The sequence below is a fragment of the Squalius cephalus genome (assembly GCF_949319135.1).
Source record: "Squalius cephalus genome assembly, chromosome: 14".
Taxonomy (NCBI): Eukaryota; Metazoa; Chordata; class Actinopteri; order Cypriniformes; family Leuciscidae; genus Squalius; species Squalius cephalus.
The window spans coordinates 13822518-13844680 of NC_137135.1; the positions used below are offsets into that span (position 1 = coordinate 13822518).

General features: G+C 39.8%; 2 protein-coding genes across 5 annotated transcripts in view; both read right to left on the reverse strand.

Moving 5' to 3' along the window:
- Positions 1–480: 480 nt before the first annotated feature.
- kdm2ab (lysine (K)-specific demethylase 2Ab) lies at positions 481–13307 on the reverse strand. 2 transcript variants are annotated; one of them, XM_079893084.1, is made up of 23 exons: positions 13128–13307; positions 12167–12205; positions 11153–11291; positions 10844–10922; positions 10712–10758; positions 10439–10617; positions 10157–10263; positions 9699–9792; positions 8767–8920; positions 8554–8669; positions 8331–8457; positions 7777–8042; positions 7610–7687; positions 7260–7523; positions 6536–6667; positions 6374–6454; positions 5968–6231; positions 5334–5366; positions 4288–5171; positions 3700–3863; positions 3473–3619; positions 1403–1615; positions 481–1329 (listed from the first exon to the last, which is right to left on the reverse strand). In XM_079893084.1, the coding sequence occupies exons 2-23, from the start codon at positions 12200–12202 to the stop codon at positions 1148–1150; spliced, it is 3786 nt and encodes a 1261-aa protein (XP_079749210.1). In that variant the 5' UTR covers positions 12203–12205; positions 13128–13307; the 3' UTR covers positions 481–1147. The 2 variants fall into 2 exon arrangements, with proteins under 2 accessions (XP_079749210.1, XP_079749209.1); XM_079893083.1 differs by having other exon boundaries at positions 4288–5201.
- Positions 13308–13986: 679 nt separating this feature from the next.
- The window catches only part of stx3b (syntaxin 3b), a 34971-nt gene continuing 26794 nt past the window's right edge, over positions 13987–22163 (reverse strand). The window contains exons 9-11 of one of the 3 annotated variants that reach the window (XM_079893107.1): positions 20768–20878; positions 15159–15238; positions 13987–14440 (exon numbers count right to left, since the gene is read on the reverse strand). In XM_079893107.1, coding sequence (XP_079749233.1) covers positions 15161–15238; positions 20768–20878 — 189 coding nt within the window. In that variant the 3' untranslated portion in view covers positions 13987–14440; positions 15159–15160. Of the gene's footprint in view, positions 14441–15158; positions 15239–19014; positions 19101–20767; positions 20879–21041; positions 21153–22163 lie in introns of those variants that run through there. The other 2 variants (XM_079893108.1, XM_079893106.1) reach the window with 2 other exon arrangements.

Consider the following 22163-nt stretch of genomic DNA (forward strand, 5'->3'; position numbering starts at 1 on the left):
AACATCAGTCAAGCATGTTCTGAATCTATACATCTGAGATCAGACGCTATCGTGTTCTGAATGTGTGAAGTCATTTAGGACCAGACAGATTCAGAATGTCATGCTACTGTTTTTATGAACTCCACCAGATCAGACTGCATCAGATAAGGATGTACTGAATTCATAAACCCTTTTGAGAACAAAAAAATAATAATAAAAGATATTTGTACTAAACCTTTAACCTATCAGCATGAGACTGGGGTGAGCAGTCTGAGATTGACAGGATCAAATTAATCGGAGTTGCAACACAGGGCTAAAGCTAGCCATTGCAAAAATGAACATATATCCAGTATTTTAAGTCAACTAAAATCCAATAACACTATTTTTTTAATGTTAACTAAGAACAAAATGTAAACATTTTCAACAAAACCTCAGAAGTCAGCATCTTCACCTATTTAAATCAACTCAAGCTCGCATTGTTTTTAATTTTTTTATTTTCTTGAAAAAGAAAAAAAAAAAAAGTGAAAAAGTTTCTCAAAATAATTATAATGCTACAGATTTTTTTTTTCTGTCTTACTACAGGAGAGGAATACATTTACACAAGGGTGCTTATATATTTATATATCTCTATACTCTCAGGTATTAAGGAGGGAGAGGAATTAAGAACAGAAAGGTATTCCTCAAGTAAAATGCCATTTAAAGTAAGGGGATGAGTGAAAAGGAAACGAAACGCAATGCTAACCTCCACACTACTAAGGATAAATGAATCCGTCTAGGTGACAATGGATCAGAGAAGTAGCAGACAGGAAGCTGCTCAGAAATAGAAAACAAACTGTAGAGGAATAGCACCTGTTGATCTCTTTAATAGAAGAGCCCATGGCATGACAGGCCTGAGAACCGATCTGATTGCCAATTGCAGTGTGTTTGTGTGTGTACACAGAACAGAGGGAAATAGTTAACTACAAAAAGGATACTCCTCGCCCAGTCACATTTATACATAAGCCCCACCCTGGATGCTTTGAGCTCCTCCCTCCTGAGCCGTCACACATCTGTCAAACAGAGAACCTCCTACGGACCTACAGAACCCATCACACACACATACCCTGCGTTCCTTCTCAGTCACACAAATATTCACAAAGTCTCTCTCTCTCCCTGAGAAGGGCGGCTTTTACGATATCCTCTGGATGAGCTTGTCGTCTGATAGGCAGTAGAGGGCATTGACGGACAGCTCGGAGATAAAGCTTTCGCACGCCTGCCGCGAGACCCCTTTGCAGTTGCGAAGGTCCAGTACGGAGAGACAGGACAGGCGGCGCAGGAACACCAGGCATCGGTCCGTCAGGCGGCTGCAACCTGAGGGCGACGTCAAATTTAGTTTTGCTTAACGTCACTAAGTTGGAAGCAGGTTTGGTGTGCGCTTGCTCACCTGCTAAGTTGAGGTGTGTGAGTGTGTTGCGTGTGGAGGAGCCCACTGCGCTGAGGAGGTTGAGAGCACCATCTGTGATGGGACAATGCGAGAGCTCCAGGCGTGTGAGCAGAGGCATGTGTCTGATGATCAGCCTCAGCGTGGCTTCAGTCACCTCCAGACCGCACAGCCACAAACACTGCATGTTCTTCATCTGGGAACGGTTATCACTGCCTACAGACACACACACACACAATATATATACAGTATATTGCAATCCCCAACTTGAAACCTGTCTCTAAGATAATATCGTAATTCTTGTTTTAAATGTGCAAGCTGACATTGAGCGTCTCTGAGAGTGCATGCTTTCTCTGTATGATGCTGATAAATGACCACACAATTCAAGATATAAGGGGCTATTTTTCCCTACGAGTTGTCTTTTATTCATATCAAATTATATACTTAATATATATTAACGGTTGATTATGATTTCACTCTTTTAACTTTAGTGTGTAATGTTGCTGTTTGAGCATAAACAACATCTGCAAAGTTACAACGCTCAAAGTTCAAAGCAAAGGGAGATATTTTCTTTTAAAGAAATTGCTTTTTAAGGATTCCTCCAGGGTTAGTGACATCACAAACCCTAAAATGTACATAAACCCTGCCCCTGGGAATGCGATTTATAGATTATCATGACAGAATATGTTAATGACTAGAAGATAACTACACATAAGCTACATAAATTCATCAACTAACCATTCAGAAATGTGCTGTTGCATTCTACGTCACTTCTTGAGTCTCTCCATCATTGTCTGACACCGGTTTGAACATAAAAGGCTAAAAGGTTTTGAAATTTTCAGTGCGTGTCTGTATGAGGTAAAAGGACACAAGCTGTTGTAGCTCCGCCCTCTGTGCCGGGAGCAACAGCTCATTTACATTTAAAGGAACAGTCACAAAACGGTGCGTTTTTTGCTCACCCTCAAAAAGTGACAATTTTAACATGCTATTTAAAAATATCTGTGGGGTATTTTGAGCTAAAACTTCTCATACACACTCTGGGGACATCAAAGACTTCTTTTACATCTTGTGAAATGGGTATTATACCACCCCTTTAAGCAATATTACATGACAAGCAAGAATGCCGTATTACTTATCAGTATGACTGCAAATGTCACATTTGTCATTTTATAATAATGTTATTATAAATGTTATAATAATGTTAATGTTTTATAAAAATGTAAGTTCAATAAACACTAAGTTGTCATTATACACAATTCGTTATTTGTGGGGTTTTTTGCACACAAAAAGTATTCTCGTCGCTTGATAAACTATCAACGATTTTTATCAGACTATTTTAACGATGACTTTACTAACTTTTCTGGGATGGCAGATATCGATTACCAAGCAGCCTATGAAGGAGTGAGACAGCTCTCAGATTTCATCAAAAGTATCTTAATTTGTGTTCCGAAGATGAATGAAAGTCTTACGCGGTTGGAACAACATGAGGGCGAGTAATTACTGACAGAATTTTCATTTTTGGATGAACTAACCCTTTAAAGTATGTTTTCATTCTTTTTAAAACCAATTCATAATTAAATATTCAATTAAAAAAAGAAACAAGACACCTCTGATTTGCATTAAACCATAAATACATCCAAATGTCTCTTCAGATGCGGCTTCTGAGCCACTTCTGCAGTGCAAAGATGGGTTACGATACTGATTTCATTTGATTGGTAACAATTTATTCATGAAATGTATCAAAGACAAAAGATGATGCATATGTCTAAGGTTGAATTATAAATGTAAAAATTCCCTTGAAATCAGTTTAAGGGGACAAATATTAACTCAGTGGAAAATTAAACGTCTGGGACTGTTGTGAACTGACCACCGCACACAACATGAAAAGCTCTGAGAGGCAGCTGTCCATGACAGGCCTAAACCAGTTAATGTACCAGCACAAAAACGCACTCCACTAATTATCGTCATCTAAATAAATAAACAAATACTAGATAAAAAGATATTTTTTGACAATATCACACACCCCTAATTTAAAGTAATACAGGAAAACGTAAAGAATAAATGAGTGATTACCTGGTGGGTTGAGCAGATCCCTGATTTGAGCGTCCTTGACGCCGTCTGCCCAGCGCAGGTCTAAAGAGCGCAGTAGAGGACAGCTTGGAGAGCTCAATGCTGAGACTGATGTCCAATTACACCCTGATAGCACCAGATCTTTAAGGCCTGTGAGAGAGCGGGCTGTGAGTCATGTCATACAGTAGTGTGTGTTAAAACAGACGCAGTGGTAATGAGAGAACACACACCTGGCAGGCGGTTGATGAGCCAGCTGAGCTGCTTCTTGGAGATGTTGGCCCAAGACAGGTCCAGTGTGACAGGCTGTCGCTTGATGATGCCCGTGAGGGCCTGTGGACTTATAGAGCGGCATCGGCTCAGACTGATCCGTGTCCATAAACGCTTGTCACAGCCCCTGTGACAACACCACAGTATTCAGATAAACAGACACACACCTTTGCTTTGTTCTGAAGTATACTGAGCTGCCTCCATAGGAAACATTTAAAAGGCATAATTTGAGCTGAACATACTGTAGCAGAGTATATACTTCATGATGAAGGTAATCCCAGAATGCACTGCCACAAAAATCCAAGCCCTCTCTTATATATATATAAAAATAACGTTTTTGGCCAAACTTTACAGCCCTACAAACAAGCAAACCTGGAGCTTTTAACAAGGAAAAAAAGGGAACTCCAATTACATTTCTGGAATTAGGAAACCCGAAATCATTTTCATTTCAGTTTGTATGCAGTTTCAGAAGGAAGCTGCCTATGTAGACGGTAAACAACGAGGTAGCTCACTAGATTTTATAACATGCGTGTTGGTAATTGTGCACTCACCATTTGTACCAACTCTTGCAAACCGCCATACAAACGCACAGCTCTGCACGCGTCAAGTAGCGGAACACGGAAACCCAAACCTCTCTCTCCCAGCCTGGCTCGTTCCCCCCTCCGTTCTGCTCCGGCGAGGGCCGTAAGGTGGAGCTGGGACAGGAGACGGAGGACTTTGCCCTTTCCGATCGAGTTTTTGTCCCAATTCTCTCTCGGGTTAGCCGGTGATGGGAGCCTTTGGCGTTTGATCTGAGAATCCGCACCGCGTGTGAGTGTTTGGATGCGCTTCTCGTCAGAGTGTGTGATGATGAAAGAGGTGATTTAAGGTGCAATCTGTCCGCAGGCGAATGAGGACTGTCAGAGCGAGTGGCGCCGTTTCGCAAGGGGGGACGGAGCAGGGCTTTGTGGTTTTGCGGAAGGCTTCTAGAAGACAAGTTGGCTTCCAATTTGGGAACAATTGCGCTAGGGTCGCGCCGACCTCTCGATGGCTGTAACGTGACGGTGACGCAGGACCCCTGGCCTCTGACGTCATCATTTAGCACCACAGAAGTGTCAGATGGAGTCGGCTCTCCTCCCTCACTGCTCCCCTCGCTCTCTCCGTTTCGATGACTGTCGCCGTTCTCGTCTTCGCCTGCTTTAACGCCTCGTCTCTGAGGACGGTTCTCTTTCCCGTTATACTGTCCATTCTCTTTCCTCTCCTCCTGTTCTTCTTCCACAGAATCATCTCTTTCTCCCTCCGTCTCCATTCTCTCCCTCAGACCTCCACCTCTGCCACCGCCGCGTAGTCGTACCCCTCTCCCGCGACAGGAGGATGTCCCTCGGCCACGGGAGACGCCCCGGCCGGGTCCTGCTCGGACTACACCCCCTCTCTCCAGACTCCGCTGACGCAGGAGCTTTGGAGAAAGACAGACAGACGAACGGGTCTGAGAGACAGACAGAAGTAGAGAGAACGAAAGCACAGCCGAGTGACAGAGAGAGCATGTGAGAATGGTAAAAGCGGGATTAGAGATGCGCTGGGATGAAGGAAGCAGATGTTACAGACTCAAAACACTCACCGACTGGAGGATTTTGTTCCTTTCCAATTTGATCTGCAACAGAAAGCAAGAAATCAGACACACAGCATTGCATTGGACTGATGTAGTGAGACGTTTGACAATCATCATCATAAAGCATGATCCACACTGCAGCTTACTTTGGCCAAAAACCACCCACTTAGACAGGAAGTGAGCATCAGACCAACCATTTAGGGGCTGTTTTTTTTACAAAAATATAAGCATCTCAACTGTTCTCAACCTTGATAATAATAAGAAGAAGAAGAAGAAGAAGAAGAAGAAACGTTTCTTGAGTATCAAATAAATCATCATATTAGAATGATTTCTAAAGGATCATGTGACACTGAAGACTGGAGTAATGATGCTGAAAATTCAGCTTTTCCATCACAGGAATAAATTTCATTTTAAAATTGTTATTTTAAATTGTAATAATATCTCACAATATTACTGTTTTTTGATAACAAATGCAATCTTGATGACTTTTCAAAAACAAAGATCTTACTGACCCAAACTTTTGAATGTTAGTGCATCTCCAACTTCTGACAATAACTGTTGTCAAACATGTTGTCCGATGAATGGAAATACAACGAACTGAAAGCAACTTTACATTATATCTGTAAACCATGTGTACACTTACTCTTTTCCTGAGCTGTAACTCCAGCGCCCCTGCTCTCCTCCTGTTCTGCTGGTGCTGCAGCAGGAGTCTCTGGGACGGGGGCGGCTGCCGTCTGGAGCGGGTCAGAGGCAGGGAGGAGGGGGAGAGGGGCGGGCGACCTCTGCGTCCTATACGCAAGCCCCCCACCCCAATCCCCTCTCTGTATGCCCGCTTAGCCGGAGGACCAGACAAGCGACCGCCGTTGGACACACTGCTGTCCGTCTCCTCCTCACTACTACTGGAAGACTAATACCAATAAAACACAATTATCATTAAATTAGTCTTCAAATCGAATTATCATCTGTGAAGTCACTTAAGTAAAAGCCTGTTAAAACCAGATGACTTTTTGTGTTTCAAAAAGGACAGCTGCCAAAAGCAGAAAGAATACCTCTGTTTTCTTGCCCTGGACACATTTTGGACACTCCCAACAACTGGGAAGGTCCTTATTGATAACACCCTGACTGGGTACCTGCAATATACATGTGGCATTAAGATAATATACATATAACAGCTAATTCCATAAAAAGTGAGATGTGGGATACACATGTACCTTTATACATTCTGGATGAGTGATCTGAGCACATTCAGAGCATTCCATGAGCGTCTGGACGGACTCAGGGTCTTCAGACTCTTGATAGCCTTCCTTACATATGGCACATACTGCAGTAAGAGGTAGCGCCGGCTAGAAACAGAACAGAACATTTTTTGATCAATTTAATGTGTTAATGCTAAATAAAAGCAAACATTTCTTTAAAAAAAAATTACAAAAATTATATATTACAGAACAGTATATCTTACCCCACATTTTTGAACATTAGTGTAAATGCAATGGTCAAAAGTTCAAAACTTTAACCAGTTTTTCTACAATTTTCAGTACTATCAGTAAATGACATTAACACTGAACAGGAGGCCCAAGCTGGCCATCGGGAGCACCGGGAGGATTCCCGATGGCCTGGCGACTGATTTGGCCTGCTGCTTAGCTTATTATTATTTTATATTATTAATGTATAGTGAAGAAGTGACAGGTACAAGAAAAATAGCACCAAAAAAAAGTACACACACAAGGAGAGACAGATATCAGGGAAAAAGGTGCAGCTCTAGAGAGAACCTTTAAATATTTGCACAGCCCTAGCCTATACCTTTTTTTATGTGATGGCCATACAAAAAACAAGATTGTCCATTTGTTGTGGGTGTATGGGATGCCCTGGATGAGTGTGAGATTTCCCAACCTGACATTTTGTCCCAGTCTGCCCCTTCTGAACACAGATACTCACTGCAAGACACTGTCGGAGAACACAGCTCTTCTTGAGTCTGCCGGGTCCTCCAAACTTCCTCATGTCCCTACAGTAGTTGCAGTCGCCACACTCAGTGCGCAGACAGGCCTCGCAGCGTTTGCAGCGCACGCGTCTGCGTCTCATAGCTGAGATGGAGGAAGACGGCTTCACGGGCCGAGGAACCGGCGGCAACACGGGAGCTGAACCAGGAGCACGCGGGCGGTACAGCAGAGACAGAGGTGGCGGCGGCTGATACCACGAGGGCTGCAGACAGAAGAGGACACATTTATACTTCCACTTCCTGGTATGTGCTGTAAGTACAGTGCTCATGGAACAAGTATATAACTTACTCTTTTGGGCCATTTGACAATTGGTTTTCCAGTGTAAGACAATTTGGGATTATCATTTCCATGTTCCTCTAGCAGCTTCTGTTGGGGCAAGAGGGAAAAAAAAAATCAATGTGCTTGTGCCTTAAAAAAAAATTATTACTATGGCCACATGGTGTTTATGTTTGTACCCGTATGTCACTGAGCAGTGCTGGAGCATTTCTGATGCCTGATGGAACACATTTCTTGTGAGCTGGCAAATCCTCCAACTTGTGTAGTAATTCCCAAAGTCCCTCCAGCTCTAAGGGTGTCAGGTGAACTTTCACCCCTGGGCGAGAGGGAGGAGTGAGTGCTGCCTCATCCTCAGGCTCCTCCTTCACCTCCACATCCTCCTTCTCGTCACTTCCTGCATGATCATCTAATTCTCCTTCTTTGATTACATCTTCCTTCTTCAGCCCTGTGAAGCACAAATCAGATGTGCCAGTTTAATTAAGGTTGCTTTGATGGTGGGATGTAACAGTACACATATTAGTCTCGAAAATATTCAGTACAGCTCTATTGGTTTGGCAAGCATGTGTATCAAACTAATGCAGCATTGTTTTAACCACTGCCCATGAGGAACTGGGTGAACAATCGTCAAAACTAAGGAATGTACCAAACTGGCGATTTTTCTTATACAGTTACACCCATAAATGATGTAATTTTGTACTCATTCACAGCCGTATATAAAAGGATGTGTACTGACCAATGCCCAGTGAGTGCTTCTGGAACTCAGGTGTGAGGTGAGACGTGTTTGTTAGACAGTACAAGTAACGCTCCAACACATACCAGCACATCTCAAAGTAGAAAGGGTAGCGGAACTTAGTAGGGACCTGTACAGATAAACCACATAGACAGTCGAAAACAGTTCACAAATGGGTATCGGTGGTATGAATAAATCAAGTGTGCGATTGTTTACGAATGCTCACCCGTGTGCGGTCCTCAATGTTGTAAATGTTGAGTTGCATGGGAATGTTAAAGCTGTGCAGAAAATTACCCCCAAACACCAGAGTATCCATTGGAGTGTACACCGCATGGATCCACCCTACACACAAAGACACAGTGGTTTGCTCCCAGAAAACCCAGAGAGCAGCTTCCAAGCTAAAGCAATTAAAGCATCATTAGATTCCACATGAGTGTACCTGAGGGGATCATGAATGTGTAGCCTTGCTTCAGTTCGATCCGTTGGCAGGCGGTGGCTTTATCGCCGAGAAAGATGTCTCCTTGCTTCCCTGACAACACCCAGTTCTCATAGAGCTCCAGGTTCTGAGGTGTGGGCGGGATCAGCCAGAAAACCTGAGATCATTCAGTATAACAAGGTCAATAGGGACAGGTAATTACGAAATACCAGAGGGATAGACTGACACAGGTTTATAAATTCTGCGATTACAGGAAACAAGAGGATTTGACAGGGAGACGCTGATACAAAACAATCACACAGTACTCCACAGCAATTAGAGCTGAGAAAGAAAAAGATTCTCACATTTAAAGGTTTTAAGCGCTAAGAAAAGCAAGAATCTCCAGCTACACTAGCATTCAAAGGTTTGGGGTCAGTACGTTTAAAAAAAAAAAAAAAAAAAAAAAAATGTATTCAGCAGTCACACATTAAATTGATAAAAAATTAAAGTAAAGACGTGATATTACAAAAGATTTCCATTTCAAATAAACGCTGTTCTTTAGAACTTTACATTCTTCGAAGAATCCTGAAAAAATGCATAATGGTTTCCACAAAAATGCAGCACAACAGTTTAACATTAATAATTATAGAAATGTTTCTTGAGCAGCAAATTAGCATTATTTCATATGGATCACGTGACACTGAAGAATGGATCGAAAATTCAGCTTTGATATCACAGGGATTAATTACATTGATATATTGTTATATATTATCAAATGACAATTGTTTTGTTGTATTGTAATCATTACTGTTTTTACTGTATTTTTGATCAAATAAACGCTGCCTTTGTGAGCAAAAGAAAATCATACCAACCCCAAACTTTTCAACCGCAGTATTTCATTCTGATCTGAACTCAGTCAGCACACACTATTGTTGTACCTTTAAGACAGCACTCACCTTCCCTCCCCTGAGGATGTGATACCAGACTGATGTGCCACCAAAGTCTATGTGGAAATCTGTGAAGCATCCCTCGACACTCATCAGACAATACCTGAAAAACACACACAACATATGAACAATCTTCACAAATCTAGTTCATGTTGCCCAAGCATTAAAACAAAAACAGTTTCAATGGAATTATTCCATGGTCTATCTGAATACCCGATTCTGATTGGCTGGAAGGTGTGCATGAATATAGTTAAATGCACAGGTAGCTCCAGTCAGTTTAATCACTGTTCTATATTAATGCGCTGCTTTCATTGACAGGCACGTGCACACACGGCTAGCAGTGCAATAAACGACTTGAATGCACTCCACTTGCTTTGGGTGGTTCTTTGCCTCTAAGTCATGCATTAAAAAGTTTGATGCACAGCTAGCCGTGGATTAACCCCTACTTATACGAGTAAACAACTTACTTCTGTACTTTAGGGTACTGCATGTCTATAATGGCATTGGTGGAGTCTCTTTGTCTTTCTTTAAGATGACGTGGCCACATGTTGTCCACCCAGTCAATCATATCAACCTAATGAAAACACAAGCCAACACATAAAGAAACTGTTTATTAGCCATTAAAACCCATTATTAGCTGATATCACATTCACTTTTGCCAATATCCACCACTTCCAAAAGCTGTTATTGGCACAGATTAATCAGCAAAAACGATATATTGGTTGACCACTATTAGAGCATGCACGTACCGAGGCGGGTCTCTTAACTAGATTCTCTAGTTTTGTGTGACTGAACTCAAGGCTGATGACATTATACAGCTTTTCTCGCTCAGATGGCGGTGTCTCGTAGTATCTCCTCCACTGACCCATTGACATCTCAATGCCTTTTTGAGTGGTCACATCCATCACGTCGACCATCCTGCGACTGCCTATCGGAGTAAAGGTAGGAGAGCGAATATTTGAAGCAGTCACTGATGATAAAAATGTTCAAAGTGTGAGAGGATCAAAAACTTTTCTTCTTACCCACAAACAATTTCACATCACTGACACTAAAGTCAGGGTCAGGCATCCTACAAAAACAGATAATATAAACATTTTTAAAAGATAAAGAGATGTAAACAGCTGTGCAAACTGGCATGATGAAATGAGCCATACTTTAGGCCAAGGCCATCTGCTTTCTTGAAGATAATGGGGTCCCGGAGTCCCTCCCGTTGGATGTACTCCAAGGTGAAGTCTGCAGAGAACACCATACACGGTTAACTTGGATCTCCAAAAATGCAGAATATCAGTGACTTTTCTTTAAATAGCAATTTTTCAAAGCAGCTTTACAGAAAATGCTGCCTCATAACCAAACTCAAAGATGGCTGTGGCAAAGAAAAATCTCACAATATAGTTAGCCTGGATAAGAGGAACCAAAACTCAGCATGTAAGTCAGTGCTGGAACTAAACATGTTTAACATGCACCTTTCCCATCCATAATTTTGACCAGATCCGAGTTGAATCGGTTACATTGGAGTTTCTCTTCAAGGTCAAAGGACCTCTTCCCTTCAATCTCATCATCTGAAATCCCATCATCCTGGTAACGCCGCCGCGTGCCAGTCCGCTGAAAACGAATTACACGTTTATAAGAGGTTGAGAAAACAAAACTCAAGATTAAAGGCACAATATGTAATTTTCACCACTAGAGGTCGTTTATTGAAAACAAAGGCGTAGATTGATGACGCCTTGATTTGTTGTCTTCACCTCTACAGCCGGCATGTTAAATCGCGGTAAATCAAGAAAACAAGATTTAAACAAAAAGACTAACTGTGTTGAGCTGTATAACAATGATTATTTTTCTGTCCATGAATGCATCCAAACAGTTGCTCATCTGTCTAATAAAACACACGGTCTGTGTCCTTGTTAAAATGGCTTATTTCTCTGCATTTAAACATTCTGGATAATGAAAGTACACAAATCTATAACATTGCTCTAGTGGTTTATTGATATGTTAATCCAAAAATCTTACATATTGTGCCTTTAATATAGAAATGCAAAGGCCGTTTCTGCTAAATTTATCTTGATTCACATTCATACAGCTGGGCAGCCGGATGTTGATAAAATATTATCTTTTACTTCACACACTGATGTGAACATGCGTTCCTATCTTTCAAATGCACCATATAAAGCCTTCTATGCCATATGAACATTAGAAAGGGTGGATCCCCATTTAAAGCAAATATTAAAAAAGTATTATTTTACTGCTGTTGTGGCACAGGCTTTGTGATATCAGACACATATGAGAATGAGGTTTTGACAGTCTCTTCCCTTGGGCGTGTTCACTGTAATATCAACAAACCCCTCGGGTGCGACGTCGGACCTAGAGCGCCAGCTGTCGGCAGTATAACCGCATTACAGCTCGGTTAAAAACTACAAACAAATGTTCCCTAGACAGCTATTTGATTTGCATAATAGCTGTTGAGTAAATGAGAAACTTACCAGCCGTTTGCTATAACGTGAACTCTCCTCTTCCATGCTCTGAAAAAATGAATGGATAAATTAGAGGAGCGTTTCTTGCAGACGCTCATAATAAATAGCATCAGGTGCAGCGAGTATAACTGCATTAATGAATCAATCAATGCAGATGAAACAAGCTTATATACTCCTAAACAATCACCAACGCTTAAGAAACACGACTTCATTTTAAAGCACCTACTTAAATAACAACAGTTACATAAAAAAAACCTATACTCCATAGGATATGTAGTCTTCGAGACACACTCAATGACTACATTTCAGAAGAAGTGGGGGGGGGAGGATATTAACTGCTGTAGACTGAAATCAGATGCATGACCGGTTGTTCATGTGTCTCAAAACCTAATGAGCAGCCTATCTAAAATAATTCTGGGCATTAGGAGGGAGGTGAATGCTGTCTAGGTAGGCAGCTCACTAGGCTTTTGAGACGCATCTTTATAATCAGCAGTGCGATGTGATCAGACAACAGAGCCCGTTTAAATGCTCCGTTGTCTTCCCAAAAACTTCACATTCCTGAAACAATAAATCACAACGAAACTAACTTACATATCTTAAATGCCAAACAATCGAATATCTTTCATCCGCTAACGTTACTCATAAAGTACACGAACAGTGACAGATATCTGACATTTATTACAGCTGAAGCTCCTCTAGTCTGAAGCTGCTAGCCTGAGCGAACGCTGCACTACTTTTGACCGAGAACCAATAATGCTACTATAATTCAACTTTAAAATTGGCGTATTTTCATCACAAGACTCGGTTGTGACGGCTCTGTTGCAGAAAAGCATACGGTGAATTTAAAATACCAGAGTCAAGCCCCTGACAGTGGAGGCTAACCGACTAATCCACTAGCATTTCCATTGACAACCCGCGCTAGCCCGTTAGCCTGCTAGAAACAAAACAAAAAAAGACCTTTAAACAATACCTGGCCTTTAACTTTCGCTTTCTGCCGATAGCGACGAGTAGCTTTGTGGGAACAGGCTTAAAAATTCCCGTTGGACTGTAAATTCATTCTGTGCAAAAGTGTCGGTTTTTGACTTGATATTCTTATTTTTGTACGATAAAGTTAAATCAATCCGCTTTCATCCGCCATTTTCAGATTGTCATGATACACACACACACCACTACTATCTACTCATACGACACGCCCCTCAAAATCAACAGCCAATGAGATAGCGCTAATGCAAACTAGATGAAAGATGATTGGGTGAGAGCGACGCCATTCACAAGAGTGAGTTTTATCGTCAACGCCTCTCGCCCGTGCATTATATTACGGGAGCCAATAAATGTTCGGATTGTTGCTTATATCGGGCAGTTTATTGGCTGCGGAGTGAAAATCGGGTCATTAAATCAGCCTATAGTGGCAAGAATATTTTTGCTGAAACGTCAACGGACGCATATAATCTCCGAAAACTCATTGGTTGATTTTTTTTTTTTTTTTACCACCACAATTCATAAGAAGAGGATTAAAACGAAGGCATTATAATAGTTATTGTCTTGTAAAACAGCTAAGTCAAAAGCCACCTGCCATCATTCAAAAACACCCGAAGGGTGTCTGTACCCTGATTGGTCGCTGATGGGGATTAATGCTGCATGCCTTCACTCGGAAATCTCCTAGTTCCCACTCGTGATTACAAACTCGTCGCATACACATTTTGACTTGAGAGAGTGTTCATGTCCAACTAGGAAACTAGTATTTACGATAAATCCGATAGCACGTGAAGGCAGGATAACACAATATTTCTAAGACAACTTGCCTTATGGATATAGCAAATGACAACAAAAACGATTTCTTAAGGTCTCGTTTTAATAGATAATTACATAACACATGAAAGACAAGTATTCAAAAGACGTGTATTTTACTACAGCAACACAAAAACATACAACCAAACAATAATAGTTTTCATTCCTATTAGACTATAAGACTATGCGAAAACTAACCAGAAAAAAAACACACACAAAGAAATAGAAAAAAATATAGATATCTCGGCTCCTTTCTGTAATTAATGTCCTTGTTTGAGAAGCAAACAGCACAGGAGTAGGCTATTGTGTTATTGTGCGGCAGGGGGCGCTGGTCTTCAGCCACTCATGTTGGTCTGTCAGTGTGAGGATTTGTTTGTCTGGTTGAAGTGCACTACACAGCAAATGATGCATCTCTTGGAATCATGGATCAAACTGAGAAGAAAAGCAGGAGATATAAGGGGAGTTGGCTGACGATAGTCTCGGGATCATTTCAGCCTGAAAGATAGCAAGAATGACAATTTGAGATGATCACACAGCTGGAGCAATTTTACCATTTAATAACAATATGTATAGGGTTAAAGGTTTCTGAGAAATGCTGTTTATATTTGAAATCAACAGAACAAACAAATTAACCCCTAAAGGTTCATTTTCCCCGTAAAGAGTGGCTACAAGTGTGTTGTGAAGCTTGGTCCGATCCACTTTCAACCGTGTTTCTCAGAAATCGCTTACTGCACCTTTAAGTCAGGTAAACTGGCGAATTTTGCAATTGAGGTGACTGGGAAAAATGGCCCAATTATCCTGAATCAACTATAGCCTCTTTTTTCAAACTTACCTTACACAGTATATTTGACCATTGTGAATACATGTCAGTGGTACTGTTGTGTTCATTTGTTCATTCTAGATAATAATATGATACTGCAGTATCATTCCATGGAATTTTAGTTTGGAAGACATTATTAAAGGTATAGTGGAGGATTTTTTACTTCCGGGTGGATCACCTATACTATTGGTCCTCCTAATTGTCAATCATTCTGGTGAATCAATCAAACTTGTTCAAAAAGTGGAGAGGGCGGGTCTTATCTAAAATTCGGAAAGATCCTCCACTATACCTTTAAAAATAAAAAATAAACACACATTTGTGTAATTAGGCTGTTGAGTCCACACCTTACAGTTTCCCTAATGTGAATACTATATATTTAATTTGAATGCTTACCATTAAGAAAAGAAGCTGTAAAGGTAAGAAAACACAACAATCCCCAGAATCGCACAGCAAAGCATGATCATCATTTTCTTCTACAAAGAGAAAGATGGATATTTACGAGACAGCAGAAACAAATAAGAGAACAGGAGAAAGTTAGAAACAGCACATGGGAAAGAGAAATACATTTTTTGGCACCAAATCTAACAGTTCTCACAGCAGTTCACATTAAAACGTTGCTTATGGAAAATCATGCACAATACTTTTAAATTGACAAAAGGGAGAAAGAGGAATAAAACAAAGGAAAAGCTTCTAGGTTTAGGGCCTGTGTGTGCATGTGTGTTTAAGAAAGAGAGATCTCTCACTTACCATCAGCTGTAGTGCACGTGGTCAAGAGTTTAGATTTAATACACATCGTGTGTCATTGGCTCATAATACAAACCAAAGAAGAAGTTATTCTGTTAGTGCTTCCTAATAACACAATTCTGCTTTTTGCGTAAAGAATATACATACAGTTCACAAACCTGCTAAAATCACCTCACTGCGACTCAGTTCAGCCTGAACAGGCAATGCTACTGAGGCTTTTGACTTCCCCGTGTTTGAGGCCAAACTTGAATGCTTATTGTCAACACGAGCCTTCTCATAAAATGACACTGTACTGATAATGTCATCCAGTACAGCAATATGTCCTCATTCATCACTATACTAACCTACACTATGTAACTTTTGTCCCTCTAAATGCATGAATTTTGTGGAAGAACATTGTTTTGGATGTGCTTCAGCTCTGCGTGAATGTGCGGATGAATATTATCCTACTGCTTAAGAGATATAACCAGATTAGACGGCAAGGATCTCAAGCTGACTAGCTGAAGATGTTAGCAATACCCATTAATAGTCCTGGTACTTCCCTGAAAATACAGTTGTGGCCAGAATTATTGGCACCACTGGTAAACATGATCAAAGATGGCTGTAAAAATAAATATGCATTGTTCATCCATTTGATCTTTCATTCAGAAAATTCTCAAAAATCGAACCTTTCATTGAAGTAAAAGAAGTGAAAGTGGGGGGTCAATCACATTATGAAATTGATGTTATTCTCCAGAACACGTTGGCCATAATTATTGGCACCCTTTTATTAAATACTTTTTGCAACCTCCTTTTGCCAAGAGAACTGATCTGAGTTTTCTCCTATAAAGCCTGATGAGTTTGGAGAACACCTGACAAGAGATCAGAGACCATTCCTCCATACAGAATCTCTCCAGATCCTTCAGATTCCCAGATCCATGTTGGCGCTTCTTCTCTTCAGTTCACCGCACTCATTTTCTATAGTGTTCAGGTCAGGGGACTGGGACGGTCATGGCAGAAGCTTCATTTTTTGCTCAGTTACCCATTTTTGTGTTGATTTTGATGTGTGTCTTGGATCGTTGTCCTGATGGAAGATCCAACCACGGCCCATTATAAGATTTCTAGCAGAGGCCGTCAGGTTTTGATTTTTTATCTGTTGGTATTTGCTAGAATCAATGATGCCAAGTGTCTGAACAAGATGTCCAGGACCTCCAGCAAAAAAAAATAGGCCCACAACATTAAAAATCCAGCTGTTTATTTAACCGTGGGCATGGGGAATTTCTTACCCCTGTTTGCACCAAAAGCTCTTTTTAAAGTTTCATCTGAACTTAGAATCCGGTTCCTTTTGAAGTTCAAATTGTGTCTGACAACTGAATATGCTGGACTTTGTTTTTTGATGAGTGAGGAGGATTTTCATTGAAAGCTTCCCAAACAGTATGTAGTGATGTAGGGGATGTTTGATTGCTTTCTGACCCAAAGTCAGTCTTTTCTTTCCTCCTCGCCAAGTATTAAGACAATAGAGACACACGTTCTATTCCAGGCAGATTCGTAACATCTTCAGTTGATTGGAAATGATTGCCCTGATGGTGGAAATGGGGATTTTCAATGATTTAGCCATTTTCTTACAGCCACTTTCTATTTTGTGAAGCTCAAGTATCTTTTGCTGCACATCAGAACTATATTCTGTGGTTTTACTCATTGTGATGGATGATTCAGGGAATTTGGCCTTTGTGTTTCCTTATATTTATACTCTGAAATACTGTGAAACAAGAAGTCATAACTATACAATTGCATATCCCTAGTCACCCTGGTGTGCTAAAAAATGTAAATATTAATGGGAATATACTTCAAAGATATTTTACTCATTAAATGTTTTCAGGGGTGCCAATAATTTAGGCCAACATGTTTTGGAGAAAAACATTTATTTTGTTCCCTCCCTCCCTCCCTCCTAAAATCCTTTAAATATATTCAAAAGAAGTGACTACATGGTTCAAATTGAGGTACATTTGTGGATAAATCTACATGATAATTTAACTTCGAAATGGGTAAAAACCCTTTTTTTGACATAAAAATATTGTTCTTGGCACATGAAACAAGAGTGCTCTGAATGTGGTGTGGTGCAATTATACTTGTTATATTTTATCTTCAATTCCATAACATTCAATCCCAAAACATATTTAACATTAACATATATGTTTTGAAAGATACATGTCTTTGTTTTCAGTTCTAATCATTTCATTTATTACAAGGCACACTGAACCTGAGTGATACTTGTACACTCCAAAAAATATTTTTGCCTCTTGTTCAGGTTATTTATTTAAAATTAGCATTTTGTCACAATTTCATTGTTTTAAATCCACCTAATATACTTAACACTGAAGTTTACTACATTAATCATGTTGTTCTTGCGTGGACATCCTTGACCCTCGTGATGACGAAAATGACGTCACGCGGACAGTGTCATGACAGAACTAAATTCAATTGTGTGTAAAAACGTTCATCAATTAAATTAAGGGTAATGAATTCATTTTTTGAGTGTAATTTGAATAAATTTAAGTACGTAAATTCTAAACCTACTGTGATGAGGCTGATATTATGTAATGTAGCACAGTCTGGAACCACATATTTATGATAGGTGATAATAGTTTAAGAATTTAACTATTGACAACCTATACTTGTATTTAAACCCATTAAAACTATTCAAAACCATATTTGTTGACTGCTAAATATTGGAGGATGCATTATTGTACCAGCAAAAATTCTTCAGTAAGCAAGTGAAGTGACCAAAAAAAGATAAAATCTTGAATGTTTCAGCACAAAGGCAGTTTTCAGACCATGATCCCCATGAATCACTCCATGTATTTACAACATACTTAGAAAATATATAATGTAATTTATTCATTTGGTTTCATCTGGTTTTCCCATACAGAAGTTTGTCATCACATTAAAAAAACATACAGATGTGCGCTTCCATTCTGGACGACCCATCAATGCTTAGCTTATTGTGTTCATTTCACAGGGTCTTTGAACAGAAGCCGAAATCACCTCTGAGTCTCTGGGCCCTTTTGATCAAAAACATTTTAGTAGCTCGTCCAGTAGATGTAGCCATTGAAGTCTGAGTAAGTCTTAAGAACACAGGCTAAAACAATAAAAACATTAAGGCATGAAATGGTTACCTTTCCCTTGTGAGTCTCATAAAAATCCCTTATTCGGTGCTCATTTGATTTGTCCATGTATTTAAAATATGCTTCCTTCAAAAGCCATTCCTGGCATGTAGTAAAAGTTCCTTAAACATTTCCCGTCACGTCCTTACAAGAATAATAAAAAAAATCTGTTTCCTTGACCATCACTCAAATTCCAGCAGAGTAGTTTCCCATTGGTTTGTGCTGATGAAGGGAGGGGCCACAGGTGGAGGGGGCGGAGCATCTGCTTCATAACTCGAAGAGAGGATGAAAAGGAGAGGAGGAAGTGTTCAGCTATAATAAAGGGGAGTTCGTGAGCAGCCACAGAGGAGATGTGCTGATGGAGAGGTTATCACAGAACCTGTGTGAGGATGATGATGATGATGATGATGAGCACAACAGCACCAACCACACCCAGTATGATCATCTTCTACAAAAGACGAAACAAACACAATCCATTAATCCAACAGCAGCAAACATCGAATAACTATCAGAACAAACAACAAAGCCCTACAGAACCGTAACACACACAGAACATAGAAATAAACACTACAACCAAACCAACAGATGCCCAAACAACCAAACAAAGCATGCTTGACATCCCAGAGGAAGACTAGAGAAGATCAGCTAAAATCCCGTTCACAAGAGCTTCACATCTGCATAATAAACAAACACCAACACCATTCCCAGCTCCAAAACCTTACACACGTTCCTCTGAAATTTACTCACCAGAGACTTTATCTCAGACCTACAGATAAACCCACAATCAAGGCAATAATTGCCAAAATCGTCACAACCACAGACACTATAATGATTGTTTTCTGTGAAGAAAAAAACAACAGATGCACACAACTGTTAGCATCTACTTTAACATTTGCGTAACAATTAAACGACTCATTCAGACATAAACCGACACAGATCCACTGACATTCATTTCAGGACTGCATTCATTGAATAGACAAAGTCTAGAAAACTGGCATTGAAGAAAGAAAGAAAGAAAGAAAGAAAGAAAGAAAGAAAGAAAGAAAGAAAGAAAGAAAGAAAGAAAGAAAGAAAGAAAGAAAGAAAGAAAGAAAGAAAGAAAGAAAGAAAGAAAGAAAGAAAATTTGTTACTTGAAAAAACACTTTTGTGTTGTTTGTTGTACTTTTGTCTTTGATTTTGTCTATGCTGTTTGTTTTCTCTATTACTATACATTTAAAAGGGACAGTTTACCCAAATTTTTTAATTCTGTGACCAATAACCCTGTATGACTTACTTTCTTATGTGGAACATAAAGGAAGATTTTTTGAGAAATTCCTTAGTTTTTTTTTTTTTTTTGTCTATACAATGGAAGTCAATGGGGTCCAATGTTGTTTGGTTCCCAACCTTCTTACAAAAACATCTTCCTTTTTGTTTAACAGAAGAAAGAAAGTCATACAGGTTTGAAACGACACGAGGGTGAGAAAACTATGACGGAATATTCATTTTTGGGTGGAGTGTCCCTTTAAAATAAATGTAAAAATCTTGAAGAGCACAAAAATAAACTTGTACAGCTGACAATTGAGAGAAGTATTTTCAGCAAGTTTTTAATTTTTTATATACATGCACAGATGAATCATTCACAGTAAGGACTGTGGATTAAGCAAATGGTCTCAGTTGAACTTAATGAATTTCCTGATCCTGTTCTCCCTTCCCCACATAATTTCCTGTATTTTCTATACCATCTGTATCAATAAAAGGGGCAAAAAAGGCCAAAATTGCCATGCTAACACATGGAGCAACGATAAGCTCTCGCTCACGCCACAAGATGCCGTTTGTACTCACGTTTCAACAGTTCTTCTCAACTATATGAATGTGTTTGTAATATGTCAAATATTTCGTTGCCAACTAGCCATTAATATGAAATGTAAACTGACGACGTGGCTTAATGTTCATTTCATTACCTGAAATACGCTGAAATCCTGTAATAGGAAGTTTCAGGGCGTATCAGGATTAGTATTAATCACTGAGTTTGTTTGTGTTTGTGTGACGTCACAGGGCTTGGACACAGTACGGAGAGTCTTTAGGGAAGGGTGGAACAGAGGGACGGGACGGGCTGATAATCATCATGAACTCACACGCCGAGCCTCCTGCTGATATTTAGCAGCTTTTTTAGTGTCAGCAACTGCCCGCTCCACAAAGCCAACTGATTGGTCCATGTTGTTCTCAATCCTGTCAATCATACCACCCTACAATGGATTCGGGTGAAGAAGAGAGAAGGAAAGAGGAAATAGAGAGGGGGGAGAGAGAGAGAGAGAGAGAGGTGGGGGGCAAAAAAGGAAGAGAAAAGAGACAGCAGAAACCAGCGACTGTTATTGTAAGGTCAGCTTGAGCGGCAGGTGAGGTCCGTACCTTCCTGGATTTACTCTGATACTTGACTGCTTTCTTAGTTTCAGCCTTTGCAGCTTCAACGTGATCGACTGCTTTACCCACATTCACTTCAATGTTATCAACCATGTTGCCCTGAAACATAAGGGGGAAAAAACAATGAAAACACATACAGGGTGTCTATCACACATAGATGTGAAGTCTAGTTGACACACAGGGAAGTTATTTCCGATCCTAGACTTAAACAGTCAATGTGTTTAATGAACTGTAACTTATTTCCTGTACAATAATGTAGAAATGTTCAATATATATTTTTTGGCTATATAGAAATTGGTTTTCAAAAACAAGCCCACCCTGATTCACTGGAGTAAAAAGTGTGACAACTAGCCCCGGTCTCCCCTATAGAACAGTGACTTGAATAAAATGGATTAATTAGAGAAATACCACAATCTTACCTTTCAGTTATCCTCCATAGCAAGCAGTTAAGCAAAATAATGGTGGATTGGTCAAAATAGTATATTATAAATATATATAGTATAGGCTCCAAAACCTTGTGAACTGCAAAGGTCTACATAGACAGCTGCCTTCTAAGGAACTAATAAGTAATTGATTTGAAACACGCCTCAGCAAATTATCACTCATGCGCGAATTATATTCTACCAATCGAAGTTTTTTTTTTAAAGAAGTTAATACTTTTATTGAGTAAGGATGCATAAAATTGATCCAAAATGACAGTAAAGATATTTATAATGTAGCAAAAGATTTCCATTTCAAATAAATGACTTTCTATTTCGTCAAAAAATCCGGAAAAAAAGTGTGTCACTGCAGCAATAACAGTTTTCAACAATGATAATAATAAGAAATGTTTCAAGTCTGTTCGCGTCCTTGGACTCCTTGGAATTATACGTTTATATGGCAATGCTATCAAAGCCAAAATGAATCTGCAGCAGTCAGGTGGTACAAGTCGGAGGTCTCCGAAAATACAGAGATTTACAAGTAATATACTTAAATATGCTATAAATAATTGTATATTTAGCATTTTACTTGATTCTGCCCTCCATTTCTTTCTTAAATGACAAATGCAATGCTGTATTACATGCTGACTGAATTGAGGTGTCTTATATAATTATTAAGTATAGATTTGCT